A 13,763-nucleotide genomic window follows, 5' to 3' on the forward strand; every position below is an offset into this window, starting at 1 on the left:
GGATATCAAACCTCAAATAAAATTGTGACTTATAAAAGAAAATTTAATTGTAAGCAACTTCCCAATATACATTCATGATAAATTTTTGGTATGTGTAGTTTGCCAAAAAATAGGTCCCCATCCTTTTATAGTAAACAAGGAGATTTTAGTGATATTTCGGTTGATCAGAATTTCAGTGTTCTTAAGGGAGATTAAAATGTTTTTTCAATCCAATTACTCAATAGGTAATACTGGCCTGTACATGAAGGGGGCAGGACAGTAATATAATAAGTTGGGAGGTAATGTCATAGGGGCAGGGACTGGAAAGATAGGGAGCAGTGAGCTGAGAGCTATCTATCATGGGAGCACAAATTTAAGTGGGGACATTACCACCTTCCCATAATTCTTTCTGGTAAAGGTATAATTTCTAGGTAAGAGCAATGCTAATTACTTTTATATATACCCCACCCCCATGTGACTATACACCATTCCAAAAGTAAATTCAATAAATGACCTTAAGTTTGCTACTCATCTACGGTAGTAACTCATTGCCACCGAAAAGCAGGTTGCATTCAGCTGTTTGAAAACAAAAATCTGATTGGTTGCTATGGGTTACTAGATCTGGGCACACTTAAGATTTTGTATCACATTAACCCAGCGGTTCTCAACCTGTGGGTCGGGACCCCTTTGGGAGTCGAACTACCCTTTCACAGGGGTCACCTAAGACCATCGGAAAACACATATTTCCGATGGTCTTAGGAATAACATTATGGTTGGGGGTCACCACAACATGTGGAACTGTATTAAATGGTCGCGGCATTAGGAAGGTTGAGAACCACTGCATTAACCCATTCTTGTTAAATCAGTTTGGATGGGGTTTGTAGATGGAGGAGCAAAGTCTCTGAATATTAAAGGCAACAGCATGACGTCAACTCCATCTCGGAGATGTTAGAACGATAATGATAAAGCGGCAAGTCATCTGCAGGAAACAGCGCACCATGAAATTTAAACATTTCTGATTATAACCTGTAGAGTAGTAAATTGGAAGGTTTATGAAAATCATATTTCTTATTAAGCTTCTCATATCAAAACAGCCCTAGAGAGAAAAATCCTAAATTTTAAACGGCAGACTTTTATTGGTTTGTTTATTGCACGCCGCACGTTATTTGCATTTTCTGCCCTCATTTAGCTATTAAAGGTGGGGAGATTGTAATATGGCCACCCCAGCACTGGGAATTTTACTAGTCCTTTAATGCAAGGTGACTTTGTCATTGTTCAAATACATTTGCTGTTCCCAAAAGTGCAGCTGTGTGATGGGAATGTAAAAAACAGCATATAGTTTAATGTACCCAAAAGTGTAAAAATAACCTTGCCCTTCCTGAAAACAAATAATGTTATTAAACTATAGCCTCACATTTTCCTGCCAGCCACAGGGATATACTTTTTGTTTCATGGTATAATGCCCCTCCACCTCCAACAATACATATATCTATCCATCTTCCACACTACACACATGCCTCTACTAGCTCCACCTATGGTCCTCCAACAGTTGCTCTATGTCCAGCTCCAACACTACATATATCCCTCCAGCTCCAACACTACATATGTCCCTCCAGCTCCAACACTACATATGTCCCTCCAGCTCCAACACTACATATGTCCCTCCAGCTCCAACACTACATATGTCCCTCCAGCTCCAACACTACATATGTCCCTCCAGCTCCAACACTACATATGTCCCTCCAGCGCCAACACGACATATGTTCCTTCATCTCCAACACTACATATATCCCTCCAGCGCCAACACTACATATGTCCCTCCAGCTCCAACACTACATATATCCCTCCAGCGCCAACACTACATATGTCCCTCCAGCTCCAACACTACATATATCCCTCCAGCGCCAACACTACATATGTCCCTTCAGCTCCAACACTACATATGTCCCTCCAGCTCCAACACTACATATGTCCCTCCAGCTCCAACACTACATATGTCCCTCCAGCGCCAACACTACATATGTTCCTTCATCTCCAACACTACATATATCCCTCAGATTCAACACTATAATGTCCCTCCCTCTCCAACACTATAATGTCCCTCCATCTCCAACACTACATATGTCCATCATCTTCAACAATATAATGTCCATCCATCTCCAACACTATAATGTCCCTCCATCTTCAACACTACATATGTCCCTCCATCTCCAACACTACATATGTCCCTCAGCTCCAACACTATAATGTCCCTCCATCTCCAACACTACATATGTCCCTCCATCTCCAACACTACAAATGTCCCTCAGCTCCAACATTAAAATGGCCTTCCCTCTTCAACACTACATATGCCCCTTAAGCAATATACCTTTTATTATTGTTCTTTCCCCCATTTGAAAGTATAAAACATACTGTAAACAGTTGTTTTCACCCAATAGAGTCAGTTTTTCTGATTATGCACTAAGTGCTTCCTTCCTGCAAAGCCCCCAGTACTGTATTTGGAATGTGTAGCTGCCATTTTTTTCTCTCTATTGTTGAGCCCCATCAATATACAGTAATATCTAAAAGAACATTATTTGCTTTCACGCTCGGCATGCTGGATTAACTATAATGGATCATTCAGTCTCCTGGGACTGACCCTGTAGGAACCAAACCAGAGTGAGTCAACTTTATTGGCTTGTAGCCCAACCTGATACCATTAACTCCCAGTGCACCAAATGCTGAGTATATATACATTTGTGTGTGCATTTAAGCAAAATTTACACCCAAAAATGTATGCATATTAAATGGTAAATATACTTTTATTTACTGATCTTGAGACAGGTTAGTGTCTACACAGCTAATTCACTTTGTGTTTATAATGACCTCCTGATACTCCCTCCATGCTGAGGTCCATAAATAATAAAGTAGAAACTACTTATTTGTGAAACGAGAAGTACTTATTCCAATTGTCCCTGTTTTGGCCATGAGTCTAAATAGAGGCAAAGCCAATTAGTACAGATTAAGGAGGTGTGGGGGTGACTGCAATTAATGGGTGTGGCTTGGTGTGTTTATTGTATTGTAATTGACTAAATACCCCTATTTTTAATTGAAAGCAATTGGAGCTGTGTTTCCCCTTTCACAGGGAAGTTAACCCCTCATGCTGTGCTGTAGTATATATTTTGGTGGTTCTTATACATACATATATATATAAATATATATTAATACTTAATTCCTTCTCTCTATAATTATATTTATAAAAAAGGGCAACATTTGCATCTGCAGAGTGGCTAAAATGGCTATAACATTGCCCTCCAGTGGTTACACATTGTACAGCTCTATTGTATGTCTTTGGTGAATGCCCCGAGCATGGAATGCAGTATGGCAGCTTCTACCCATAGGACACACTGTACAGTTCTATTGTATGTCTTTAGTATGTCTTAATGAATGCCCCAAGCATGGGGCAGTATGGCAGCTTCTACCCATAAGAATAATAACAAAAAAGCAAAGAGAAGATGTCCAAGCTGAATCTTTAAAGCTGCTGCTGAACTGCAATTCAGGATGCTGGGAATTACAGTTTGGTTATAGCTGAAAGTCCTCATGTTGCACATGCCTAATGTATATACTAATAATAAAAATCTAAGGCCAATTTATAACTAAAAAGGTTTTTTTATAGAGTGACCATACGCTTGGAACATATGTGCTCCGCCGTTGGCAGGCTGTCACTTTGCTTGCCAACAATATAGCACATATGTCGGCATCAGACAAAGGGTAAAACATGGTTACAAATACCCCAAATCAGCTCTAATTAACCATTTGCAACCTAGGTAAATCATGTAAAAATGCCTCCCGAGTGCTGGGGCTCCTAAGTTTTTTTATTCTCCCCCTTAACACCGTAAAAATACTCTGCCATAGCCATTTTTAAAGAGACCCATCTCTCATATTAATTAGAGGGAACAGAAGTATCATTCCTATATAGGAGAGAGCATCCCATTCTTGTGATGATTTATTACTGTCGATTGATGGGTCAGTAGGGGCCCACAATCATATTTCTATTACAAATCATCCTTCTTTTCAGAATGACCCTTTCCTTGACCCCCAGTCTCACAAGGTCATTAGAGTGCTAATGGCAAATTAAAGCAGCCTGCGACAAATGTGTAATTATGATAGATATTTCTGTGGTCCCTCGTGGCGAAATTCAAGGGGTCACATCCGTTGCTATTAGGAGAGCCTGCTGCTTTGTGAAAGAGGCAAGTGAAAATGATATGTATTATATATCTTTACCGGGTGCAGAATGATGGGATCCCGGGGACATAAGTGGTGGAGTTGAAGTTTTTTTTTATTGCAATTGAAATAACATCTAATTCTAAGCAACTTTTTATTGTACACGCAATTTTATGGGTGATTGTAAATGTAACTGCTATTAAAAATAGTGTCCGTTTGTCCCTTTTTATTCTTTGGTTCCGACTCGTTGGCTACTGATACATTTTTTTCAAATGTCAGTTTTACAGTGCAGAGGATAGAAACTGTAGCTTTACAGAAAAAAGTAAAAATGTTGTTTTGTTTTGTATTTGAAGGGAATGATTAAGAACTTCCCTTTTGCTTTGCTTTCTGGTGCTGCTGTGAAGCTGTTACTGACTCAGCAGGAACTTGTCTGAATCAGAAATGGGCTATAACCAAATAGGGTCCTTAGAAATTAAATATGTGGACCTATTCACCTTCCCCAAGGAACACATACTTTTTACATAATGGCACCCCTACAGTCAAGCCAAAAATGTATGCCTCCCTTGTTATGCCGCTATTACAGGTATCAGACCCCTTATCCGGAAACCCATTATATAGAAAGTTCCAAATTACGGAAAGTCCATCTCCCATAGACTCCATTATATGCAAATCATTTTAATTTTGCAACATGGTTTCCTTTTTCTCTGTAATAATAAAACAGTACCTGTACTTGATTCCAACTAAGATATAATTACCCCTTATTGGGGCAGAACAGCCCTATTGGGTTTATTTCATGGTTAAATGATTCCCTTTTCTCTGTAATAATAAAACAGTACCTGTACTTGATCCCAACTAAGATATAAATACCCCTTATTGGGGCAGAACAGCCCTATTGGGTTTATTTAATGGTTAAATGATTCCCATTTCTCTGTAATAATAAAACAGTACCTGTACTTGATTCCAACTGAGATATAATTACCGCTTATTGGGGCAGAACAGTCCTATTGGGTTTAATTACTGTTTAAATCATTTTTTAGTAGACTTAAGGTAGGAGATCCGAATTACAGAAAGACCCCTTATCCGGAAAACCCCAGGTCCCGAGCATTCTGGATAATGGGTCCCATACCTGTACTGTATTTACTAGCCAGGGCTTGAACTTAGGGTATAGGCAGAAGAGGCACGTGCCTATGGTGTAAGGTTGCAGGGAGGCATAAGGAACATACCACTGCTTCCTACCTACCTCTAGCTCTGGCTCTTTACTATCTCCATCAGTGCAGGAGGGGAGAGGGAAGAAGTTTTTGGGGAGGGAGTGGTTGGTTTGGTTGGACGCCATGGTTAGTTAGTGATGAGCAGTGGGGGGTGGTTGAAGGGTGATTCAGGGCTGTGGCCTGCCTTTGGTAAAGCCCTCAGTAATGTTGAGCCTCCTCTCATCAGAATATTTGTATATTTGTTAGGGATGCACCAAATCCACTATTTTTGGATTGGCCGAACCCCGACTCCTTCGTGACAAAAGTCACGAGTGGACTCGGAAGAATCCTGCCAAAAAAAGGCTGAATCTTGGCCGAATCCTGGATTCGGTGCGTCCCTAATATTTGTGAATATATTCCTTAACAAATGCTGCCCATAGTGGTCCCATAAAATAAAAAAAAAGCAAAATAATTATAATTAGTTGGCTTTACTGGAAAGGGACAGTTGTGAGTTAGGTAAGTGCCTTGAATCTGCATACAAACTACTTAGCGGGTTTAGCCCACAATTTTTTGCTGTTGTATTTAAAGCACCCAGGAGTCTGGTCCATAAGGGCCACCAGCGCAGGTGCTGTGAGTACCCCGGGCTGAGCGCAGGTGGCTAACTTGGCATTCTTGCAGTTCCACACAGGATCACACAAAGGATCACTAGCTAGAAATGTTGGTAGTCCAAAGGAAATGACTCTGAAATATGCTGTTTCCAAGCTTTCCTTGGGAAATCTACCCTGAAACTAAACACTGGTTGCTATGGGTTACTGCACATGGGCAAAACTTAGTGCCTTATATTACATGGGGGTAAGTGCTGGATATTAAACTACATCCATGAGCTAAACATACACTGAAGAAAAGAAACAATATGGCAGCTCCCACTGCCTTCATAGTTCATTAAAGGTTTTTAGACAGTTGGTGGCTTGTTGGGGATGCTGGGACCCGAATACCAATAAAAGCCCCAGCTTTATAAAAGGACACTTTTACTATATAATTACATTTTTCTTCCACATTCTAAATCAGTTTGCAATTGGTCTTTATTTCTATAGTAATCATTGCATTGCAGCCTGCAGTTAATTATTCGTGCCTGGTTGCTATGCTTCCTCAACCTAGAAACCAGTCAGTTGCTTGCATGCCAGAATGAAATGTGAATAGCAGAGAATAATTGAATAAAGATTTTAAATAACCTTACAATCTACCCTGATCAACAGCAATTTGGCTTTTACATAATTGAAAGGCAAATAACCCCCACCCCATTAAATGACAACTTCAACTAAAAGCTTTATTTTTTTGCACAATGAAAGAAAAAATAAATTCTAAGCAACGTTGCAACGTTGTAATATACATTTTTTAAACCCATTCAGTGACTGTTATTACAGGTATGAGACCTGTTATCCAGAATGCTCGGGATCTGGTGTTTTCCAGATAAGGGGGCTTTCTATAATTTGGATCTCTTTACCTTAAGTCTACTAAAAAATCATTTAAACTTTTAATAAATCCAACGGGGTTGTTTTGCCTTCAATGAGGATTAACGATATCTTAGTTGGGATCAAGTATTTGGCACTGTTTTATTATTAATAATAAATAATTAAATAAAAAATTAAATATTTGATTAAACTGGACTCAATGGGAGATGGCCTTCCTGTAACTTGGAGCTTTATGAATAATGGGTTTCCGGATAACAGATCACATACTTGTATTACTATTGAAAGGAAGGATCTGATTGTTTTATTTTCTCTGCACTGCTGGATCTGACTCCTGAAATAGTGGAGCAGTAGCCAGCTAATTATCAGTCTGGGAGAAGAGCCCAAGAGTCAGAATCAGTCAGTAGGGGATGGATAGATCCTGCTTTCAGTAGCAATAACATTAACAAACACTGAAACATTTACTGTGTTTTGGAGAAGTTTTAAAAGGTGCAAGGTGAATATATATATATATATATATATATATATATATATATATATAATAATAATAATAATAATAATGATTATATATATATATATTATATATATATATATATATATATATATAAAATATATAAATATGTATTGTATATATATGTGGTGTTGTATATTGGTGGGATTTAGTATTTTATGCGCTCTAGGATTCTTTCCTGACATTTAACTGTGGAATAGATTCACTTTGTGCACTTGCAAGAGAGAGAGAGACGAGCAATGGGGCTTTTTAAAGGTATTATGTCAAGGAGGCGTGTGTCTGGGAGGCAGCATTCCTCCTCATTGGCTAATTGGGAGGCTGGAGGTGGGCTGGGAGGGAGGCTAAAGCTTTATGACTTGAGAAGTGGCTGGGGGATTTTCGGTGGGATTGCCCTGTACAGTTACAGCTGCTGATGCTTCCATACAACAGCACAGCCGGCTAAGGGAGATCACTGGCAGAAGGATACTTGCAAGTGCTTCAGGGGGGCTCTTACAGAGAGTGGTATACATCCGGGGGGGATGTAATTCAGCAGCCCAACATGATTCCAAGTGTTCTAGGATGCGACAAGATAACACTGTAGCAAGGACTGGTAACATTGTAGCAGGATAACACAGTGGACCCCATGCCTAGGAGGTTAATATATACTGTATATAAGCTGCTTTCTGGAAGGATCTTTGTTATAAATCACTGGTTCCCCTTGCTGTGAGCCTGACTGAATGCTGAGAGATGCTAGACAATTGCTCCGGGCACTGTGCAAAGAAATACCATGGAAAAGTCAAGTAGCGAAGATTCTTCCATTCATCGAAGTCCGTCTGTAGATAGCAGAGACTCGGCTAAGCCGTCCACTTCGGCCAGGGACTTTGGGAGGGGGTTCACTGCCGGAGCATTTTATGGTACTGCTGGATCCCGTAGCCAGAGCCAGGCCGGCGGCAAAAGGGACAAGTACTCTGCCCCCAAAGGTGGGAAGTATGTGGTGTTTTACCTGGATCTATCGTTTGTTTTCCTTCTAGAGTTTAAGAAGTGCAACATGGCGCGAGGCTGCCTCTGCTGCTTGAAATACATGATGTTCCTCTTCAACTTGATATTTTGGGTAAGTGCCCTTTATATTCTCATTTACTGCCCTTTTATTTTGTGATATGGTTGGGTTATCCTCCACTTTGACACAGTCTTAAATTGTGCTGGGGTCCAGGATGAGATAGGACTACCTGATTTGTAAATCAACCTCTGGCTCTCATGCTGTTGATGCTGAACTCAATCTCCCAGCATTTAGGGTAGCCCTAGGATACTGGTTAATGCTAGAAGTTTATATCATCTGCAGCCTCTACCTGCTATTAAAGTGTTATTGGCTTCTTATGCACATGGTACAACCTCTTTCCCAGCACCTTATTACCATACTATGTACACGTAGCCTTTTCTTGTGGCATCATCTTGCCTTACTATACAACATTTGCAGCACGTTCCCATCTAAAAGGTGCAATTGAGTTTTCTTACATTGCCCCTACACATGACCAGAATGCTGCATTCCTGTGCCCCCCAACCCCTGTGTATGAGAAGGGAATAGTGGGATCTACGGGCCCTCCTCCAGCTGAGGGGTTTGCTCCCCTATACCATTTCATATACATGCAACTGCTATATGCCATAACTACTACTGTGTTTGTGAATGTGCTTCAGCACTAGAGTGTGTCCAATAATACTCTTGGAGGACCCCTAGTGTCCAAAGGGTTAATCTGCTTCTTCTCCAGTTGATGGGGGGGGGGGGGGATTTGTTGGATTTTTTCCACAGTGTTTAACACAATAAAAGTGTGGCTACCTTTATATTGCTACTTTTTTTTATTTACTCAACAATATGTGCATTTTCAGCCCTTAGGGTCGGAATTGCTGCGATTATTTGGTGTGTTTATGTGTAATTGCGGTTTGTGTGTAATTCAATTGCACAAGTGACAGACGGGCAAGTTCTGAATTCCACATTCCCACTAGAGTGCAACTTAGCAGTTGCTGGGAGTAAGGTCATCTCTTTCACATTTTGAGTATTGTCCCCCTTAATTCTGATTCAGCTCCACGCTCGCCAAGCCGGGTTAATAACGCAGGATCCATTTATATTGAAATAATGTAGTGTAGGAAGAATGTGCCGGGACTTCTCCCAACTTTATATAGAAAGAGCTTAAAAGGTTTTAAAGCAATGCAGCAATGTGTGTATCTGGATTACGGATTATATAACATGCTGCTTTTCCCATGGGTAGAACCCAGAAGTAACTCTGATATGGGATCAAGAATGCCTGGGACCTGGGGTTTTCCGAGTAATGGGTTTTGGACCACAGTTCCGTAAGACTACTAAAGCATTCACACCTTGAAAAATGGTTTGATTATGGGTTATTTTTGCACCCATTGTGTATGCTTAGCTTTCTAGATAATGGGTTTCTGCATAATCAATCCTGTACCCGTTCTACTCTTTATCTGCAGTGACAGAAACGTAATATAACGTGTATAGCTGTGATCTTTCAGTCATTGCCCATGCAGAACCCCATGACGGCAGATCAGCGTAGAATTTTATATTTCACATCTGTCAATAGAAAGGGCGGAAAATTTTGATTTTAGTTAAACCTACTCTTTGGGAAAAAACAAAATCACTACATCTATATAAATATATATATATATATATATATATATATATATGCATTACAGTGCATATGCTTCCTGTCATTAGAAAAAAAAGGAACAGAAATGGGGGCAAAAATTATTTTTCATTATTCCATGAGAACTCACCCAATTTACCATTTATTTTTATAAAAAAATGAGCAAATGAATGATGACATAGATCTAAGTGCCGGCACAGCGTGTGCCACAATCAGGAGAATGAGTGTAATGTGCCACATTAACAGTTAGCAAGAGGCTCCAATGTGGCTCTTAAGATGAAGATGATCAAGCGGGCACCGCTCTCTGCCGTGCAAGCTCCGCACTCACTGTAACATATTCTGTTAGCTATCTCTGTAATATGTCTTGGTGAGGGAAGAACAGATTGGGAGGCAAGTTTAGAGGATCATTCCTTACCGCGCCAGGAGTGTATGATCATTTTTTGGGTTGCAAATGAGCTGTCGGACATCGTTTATCACATTCTCCATTTGTTTAGCTGCACACACACACAAGGGATTTTACGGGGAAAGCAGTAAGGGGAGGTGGGTAATGGTTAATCCCCTTGAGTAATATCCTAGTTTAGTTCATCTGTTACCTTGAAGGCTTATTTCTTCAACCCTTTCCATACTGCAACGTTCTGATTTATAATGATTTATTCTGACACCTAAAGTGTTAAACCTGTGCATTGGCTACTTCAATCCATGCCTTTCTAATAAAGCTATTGAATATGGGGAACTCAATGTTGCTGAACTGCAACTCCCAGCAGGTTGTCCCTAGATGTGCTTGCGTCCGTGTGTTGACTTTAAGGACCACCTGCTGCAAATATACTGTCAGCGAACAGATTTGGTTCCTGCTGCTGTCTCTGTCCCATTTCTGTGGTACACAGAGGATGATGAAGGCCATCTGGTGTTGCTCCTCACAGAGATTACATGTGTCTGAGCTAAGGGTGCACAGTGGTTAATTGTAAATCCGGAATTTTCCTTCTTCAATATCCAAAGTGGAGATTATTCTGGAGGTGGTGATGCCTGTTTGTCTTGCACTGGCAAAAATAGTGCGTTCAGTTGTTTTTATTGTTAGCACTCACAAAAGTGGTGTCAAGACAACATTGGCATTAAATTGGAGTAATTGCAACTGCAAAATCCAAACTCATAAAGAGTTTCCTGGTACAGGTATGGGATCCCTTATCTGGAAACCCATTATCAATAATGCTCTGAATTATGGAAAGGCCGTCTCCATTTTAATCGAATAATTCCGAATTTTAAAACTGTTTTTCTTTTTTTATATAAATAATCCTTATTGGATGCAAAACAATCCTATTGGGTTTAATTAATGTTTTATTGATTTTTTAGTAGACTTAACTTAAGGTATGAAGATCCAAATTAAGGATAGACCCCTTATTCGGAATACCCTTGGTCCCGAGCATTCTTGATAACGGGTCCTATACCTGTACCTCAGGACCCAATTAAGAGCTGCGTGGCGGGGTGTGTGGCCACCATGTTTGCCTGCAGACACATTTTGAGAGCAACTACTGCTGTCTATACTGATCATGCACACTTAAATCCAGGATCCAGGTCAGCTTTCAGTGCACATGTCCTGGTCGGCAAGCAGTGGGGTCTGGTTTTTCAAATACACAGATGCCCAAACAGCCCCCACAGGCCCAATTAATAGTGACTGTCTGTGGCATCTTACAGCAGCCCCCTGGCATTTGCCGCAATCTACAAATAGCCAGTCTGGCCCAGGGGTTTCTAAACCATAGTGGTTATGCACCTTGCTGTACAGCTACAGTATGCATTGAGCCCTGGGTAATGTGGGTGATGCAGTTGGGAAGCGAGGGGTCACTGTATGTTTTAAAATAGTTATTTTATCTTATTTATACAAACAAAATATTTTAAATAACCCCCAAAAAGTTCTTACTCCAGTTTTACTTTACTTGACTTTTTTCAGAAATTACTAGCTCTGTGGGCTGGGACAAAAATGTCAAAGGTCTTCCCAGTTTGCCTGCAAGGGGCATTGGCACTTGCGTCTTAGGTAACATTTGGAAACGCAACAAGTAGGTGTGTCCAATTGCTATATAAGTGAAATGGGGTTGGCCACCAGTAGAGTAAAATGCATTTGGGCAACCCTAAAACTAATAATTTGTCTGTCTCTGTTCAAAATTTTAGACTCCACTGATCCAATAAGGAAGGACATGTTTCCCTAAAGATGCCCCTAGTAGCTTCACATCTTCTTTTCTGCTTATTCCCAGCACATGTTTTGGCTGCTGTCACTTACCTGAGCTTGGGGACCCACTCACAATATAAAATTCCCAATACAAATAATTAGTAATTAATTCTGATTTATATTACCTGGCAGCAGAGACACCAGCATTGTACATTGATTAGTGATTAATAATCAGCCCTGTAGCGCCTCACTTTCTGCTTGATGATTTCCATTGACCCCTAAGATAAGCTTTCCAACAGCAGCCCAGAGCACACTGAGCATGTGCAGTGCCACTGACACACAAAAGATGGCCTAACAAGATCCAAGATGGGGAGCTGCTGGGGACAAATTTGAAGGCCTGGATTACTGCATTACTGCTATAGGGCTGCTGAACCTCTGGACTGTATATAAAAGTTCAGTATATAAAATGCAGCATTTTTTTATCCATATTGTTTTAGAGTTTTTAGTCTTTGTTTAAAATGATCTTGCATATGTTATTAAGTTTAACCTGCCTTTTGGGTTGTGCAGGGTATTGTTTATATGCCCTTTAAAACAGGAAATATAAATCCACCCACCTTTAAAGTCTGACCTCTTGCACTCTGCCTTTGTGCTTATGTGACCCAGACGGGCCAGGTCCCAGATTACAATGCTTCAGATGACGTCACAAGTTACAGATGCCCGAGTTTTAAGTACAGTGCTCAGTGGCAGTGGCATAGATTTGTCATTTAATCCTCTGAGATGCCTGAGGCAGTGATGGCCCGGAGCTTTCAGAATAACGAGACTGAAGCAAATTCATGTATTATAAAGCAAATGCTTACCAGGAAGTATTATTTATTCTAAGACAATAAATGAAGATCCGTCAGTGATGAAACGATGGTCTCTAATCTCTGAGAGCTTCCTGTCGTTAACAACATCATTTATTAATCACTAAAATTGTAAGCGACTCTATGGGCTGAATGATATTTCATCTGTACACTTTCCTAGCAGCCGCTTTAGATCTAAAAGCATACTAGAATTCCTTTATAGTATAAGTTATTCTGCTTCTGCCCTCTGTGATGCCCACCATTGTGCCTTCCATAGTCCCATTTGTAAAGAGTGATGAAAGAAAATATAATTCTAAGCAACTTTCCAGTTTACATATACACCACTGCCGCTTTTGACTCCTGAAACAGTGCAGCAGAAGTCAACAGTAACTTTCCAGTTTACATATATCCCATTGCTGCTTCTGACTCCTGAAACAAAGTAGCAGAAGTCAACCTTACATGGTTTTTCACAGGTCTGTTAATATGTTGGCTTCTGATACATTGTTTTGAAGTCAAAGCCAGCAGAGCAGAGACAAGAAAATGAACTACAACCATCTGGTATCATTAAAATATTATCTCCTGCTGGGAGATGTAATACACCTACCTTAGTTATAGATCCTTAAAGCAACACTGCAATGTAAAGCGATTAAGAATGGTTTGTACACATAGTTGTAGTTTCATATTTGGGGTACTTGCATAATTATCAACTTTAAAGGAGAGGTAAAGCAATATGCGCAGGCCTTGCCAACCTCAGCAACTACACTTAAGATATCAGCCATGT

General features: G+C 40.2%; 1 protein-coding gene across 6 annotated transcripts in view; it reads left to right on the forward strand.

The window, feature by feature from the left end:
• tspan9 (tetraspanin 9) overlaps positions 1-13,763 on the forward strand; it is a 246,563-nt gene that overhangs the window by 131,209 nt on the left and 101,591 nt on the right. For 4 of the 6 annotated variants that reach the window (XM_012958537.3, XM_012958536.3, XM_018091932.2 and 1 more), the window contains 1 exon segment: positions 8,360-8,439. In XM_012958537.3, the coding sequence (XP_012813991.1) occupies positions 8,377-8,439 (63 nt within the window). In that variant the 5' untranslated portion in view covers positions 8,360-8,376. 6 annotated transcript variants of the gene reach the window in all.

The sequence above is a fragment of the Xenopus tropicalis genome, chromosome 3 (assembly GCF_000004195.4).
Source record: "Xenopus tropicalis strain Nigerian chromosome 3, UCB_Xtro_10.0, whole genome shotgun sequence".
Classification (NCBI taxonomy): Eukaryota; Metazoa; Chordata; class Amphibia; order Anura; family Pipidae; genus Xenopus; species Xenopus tropicalis.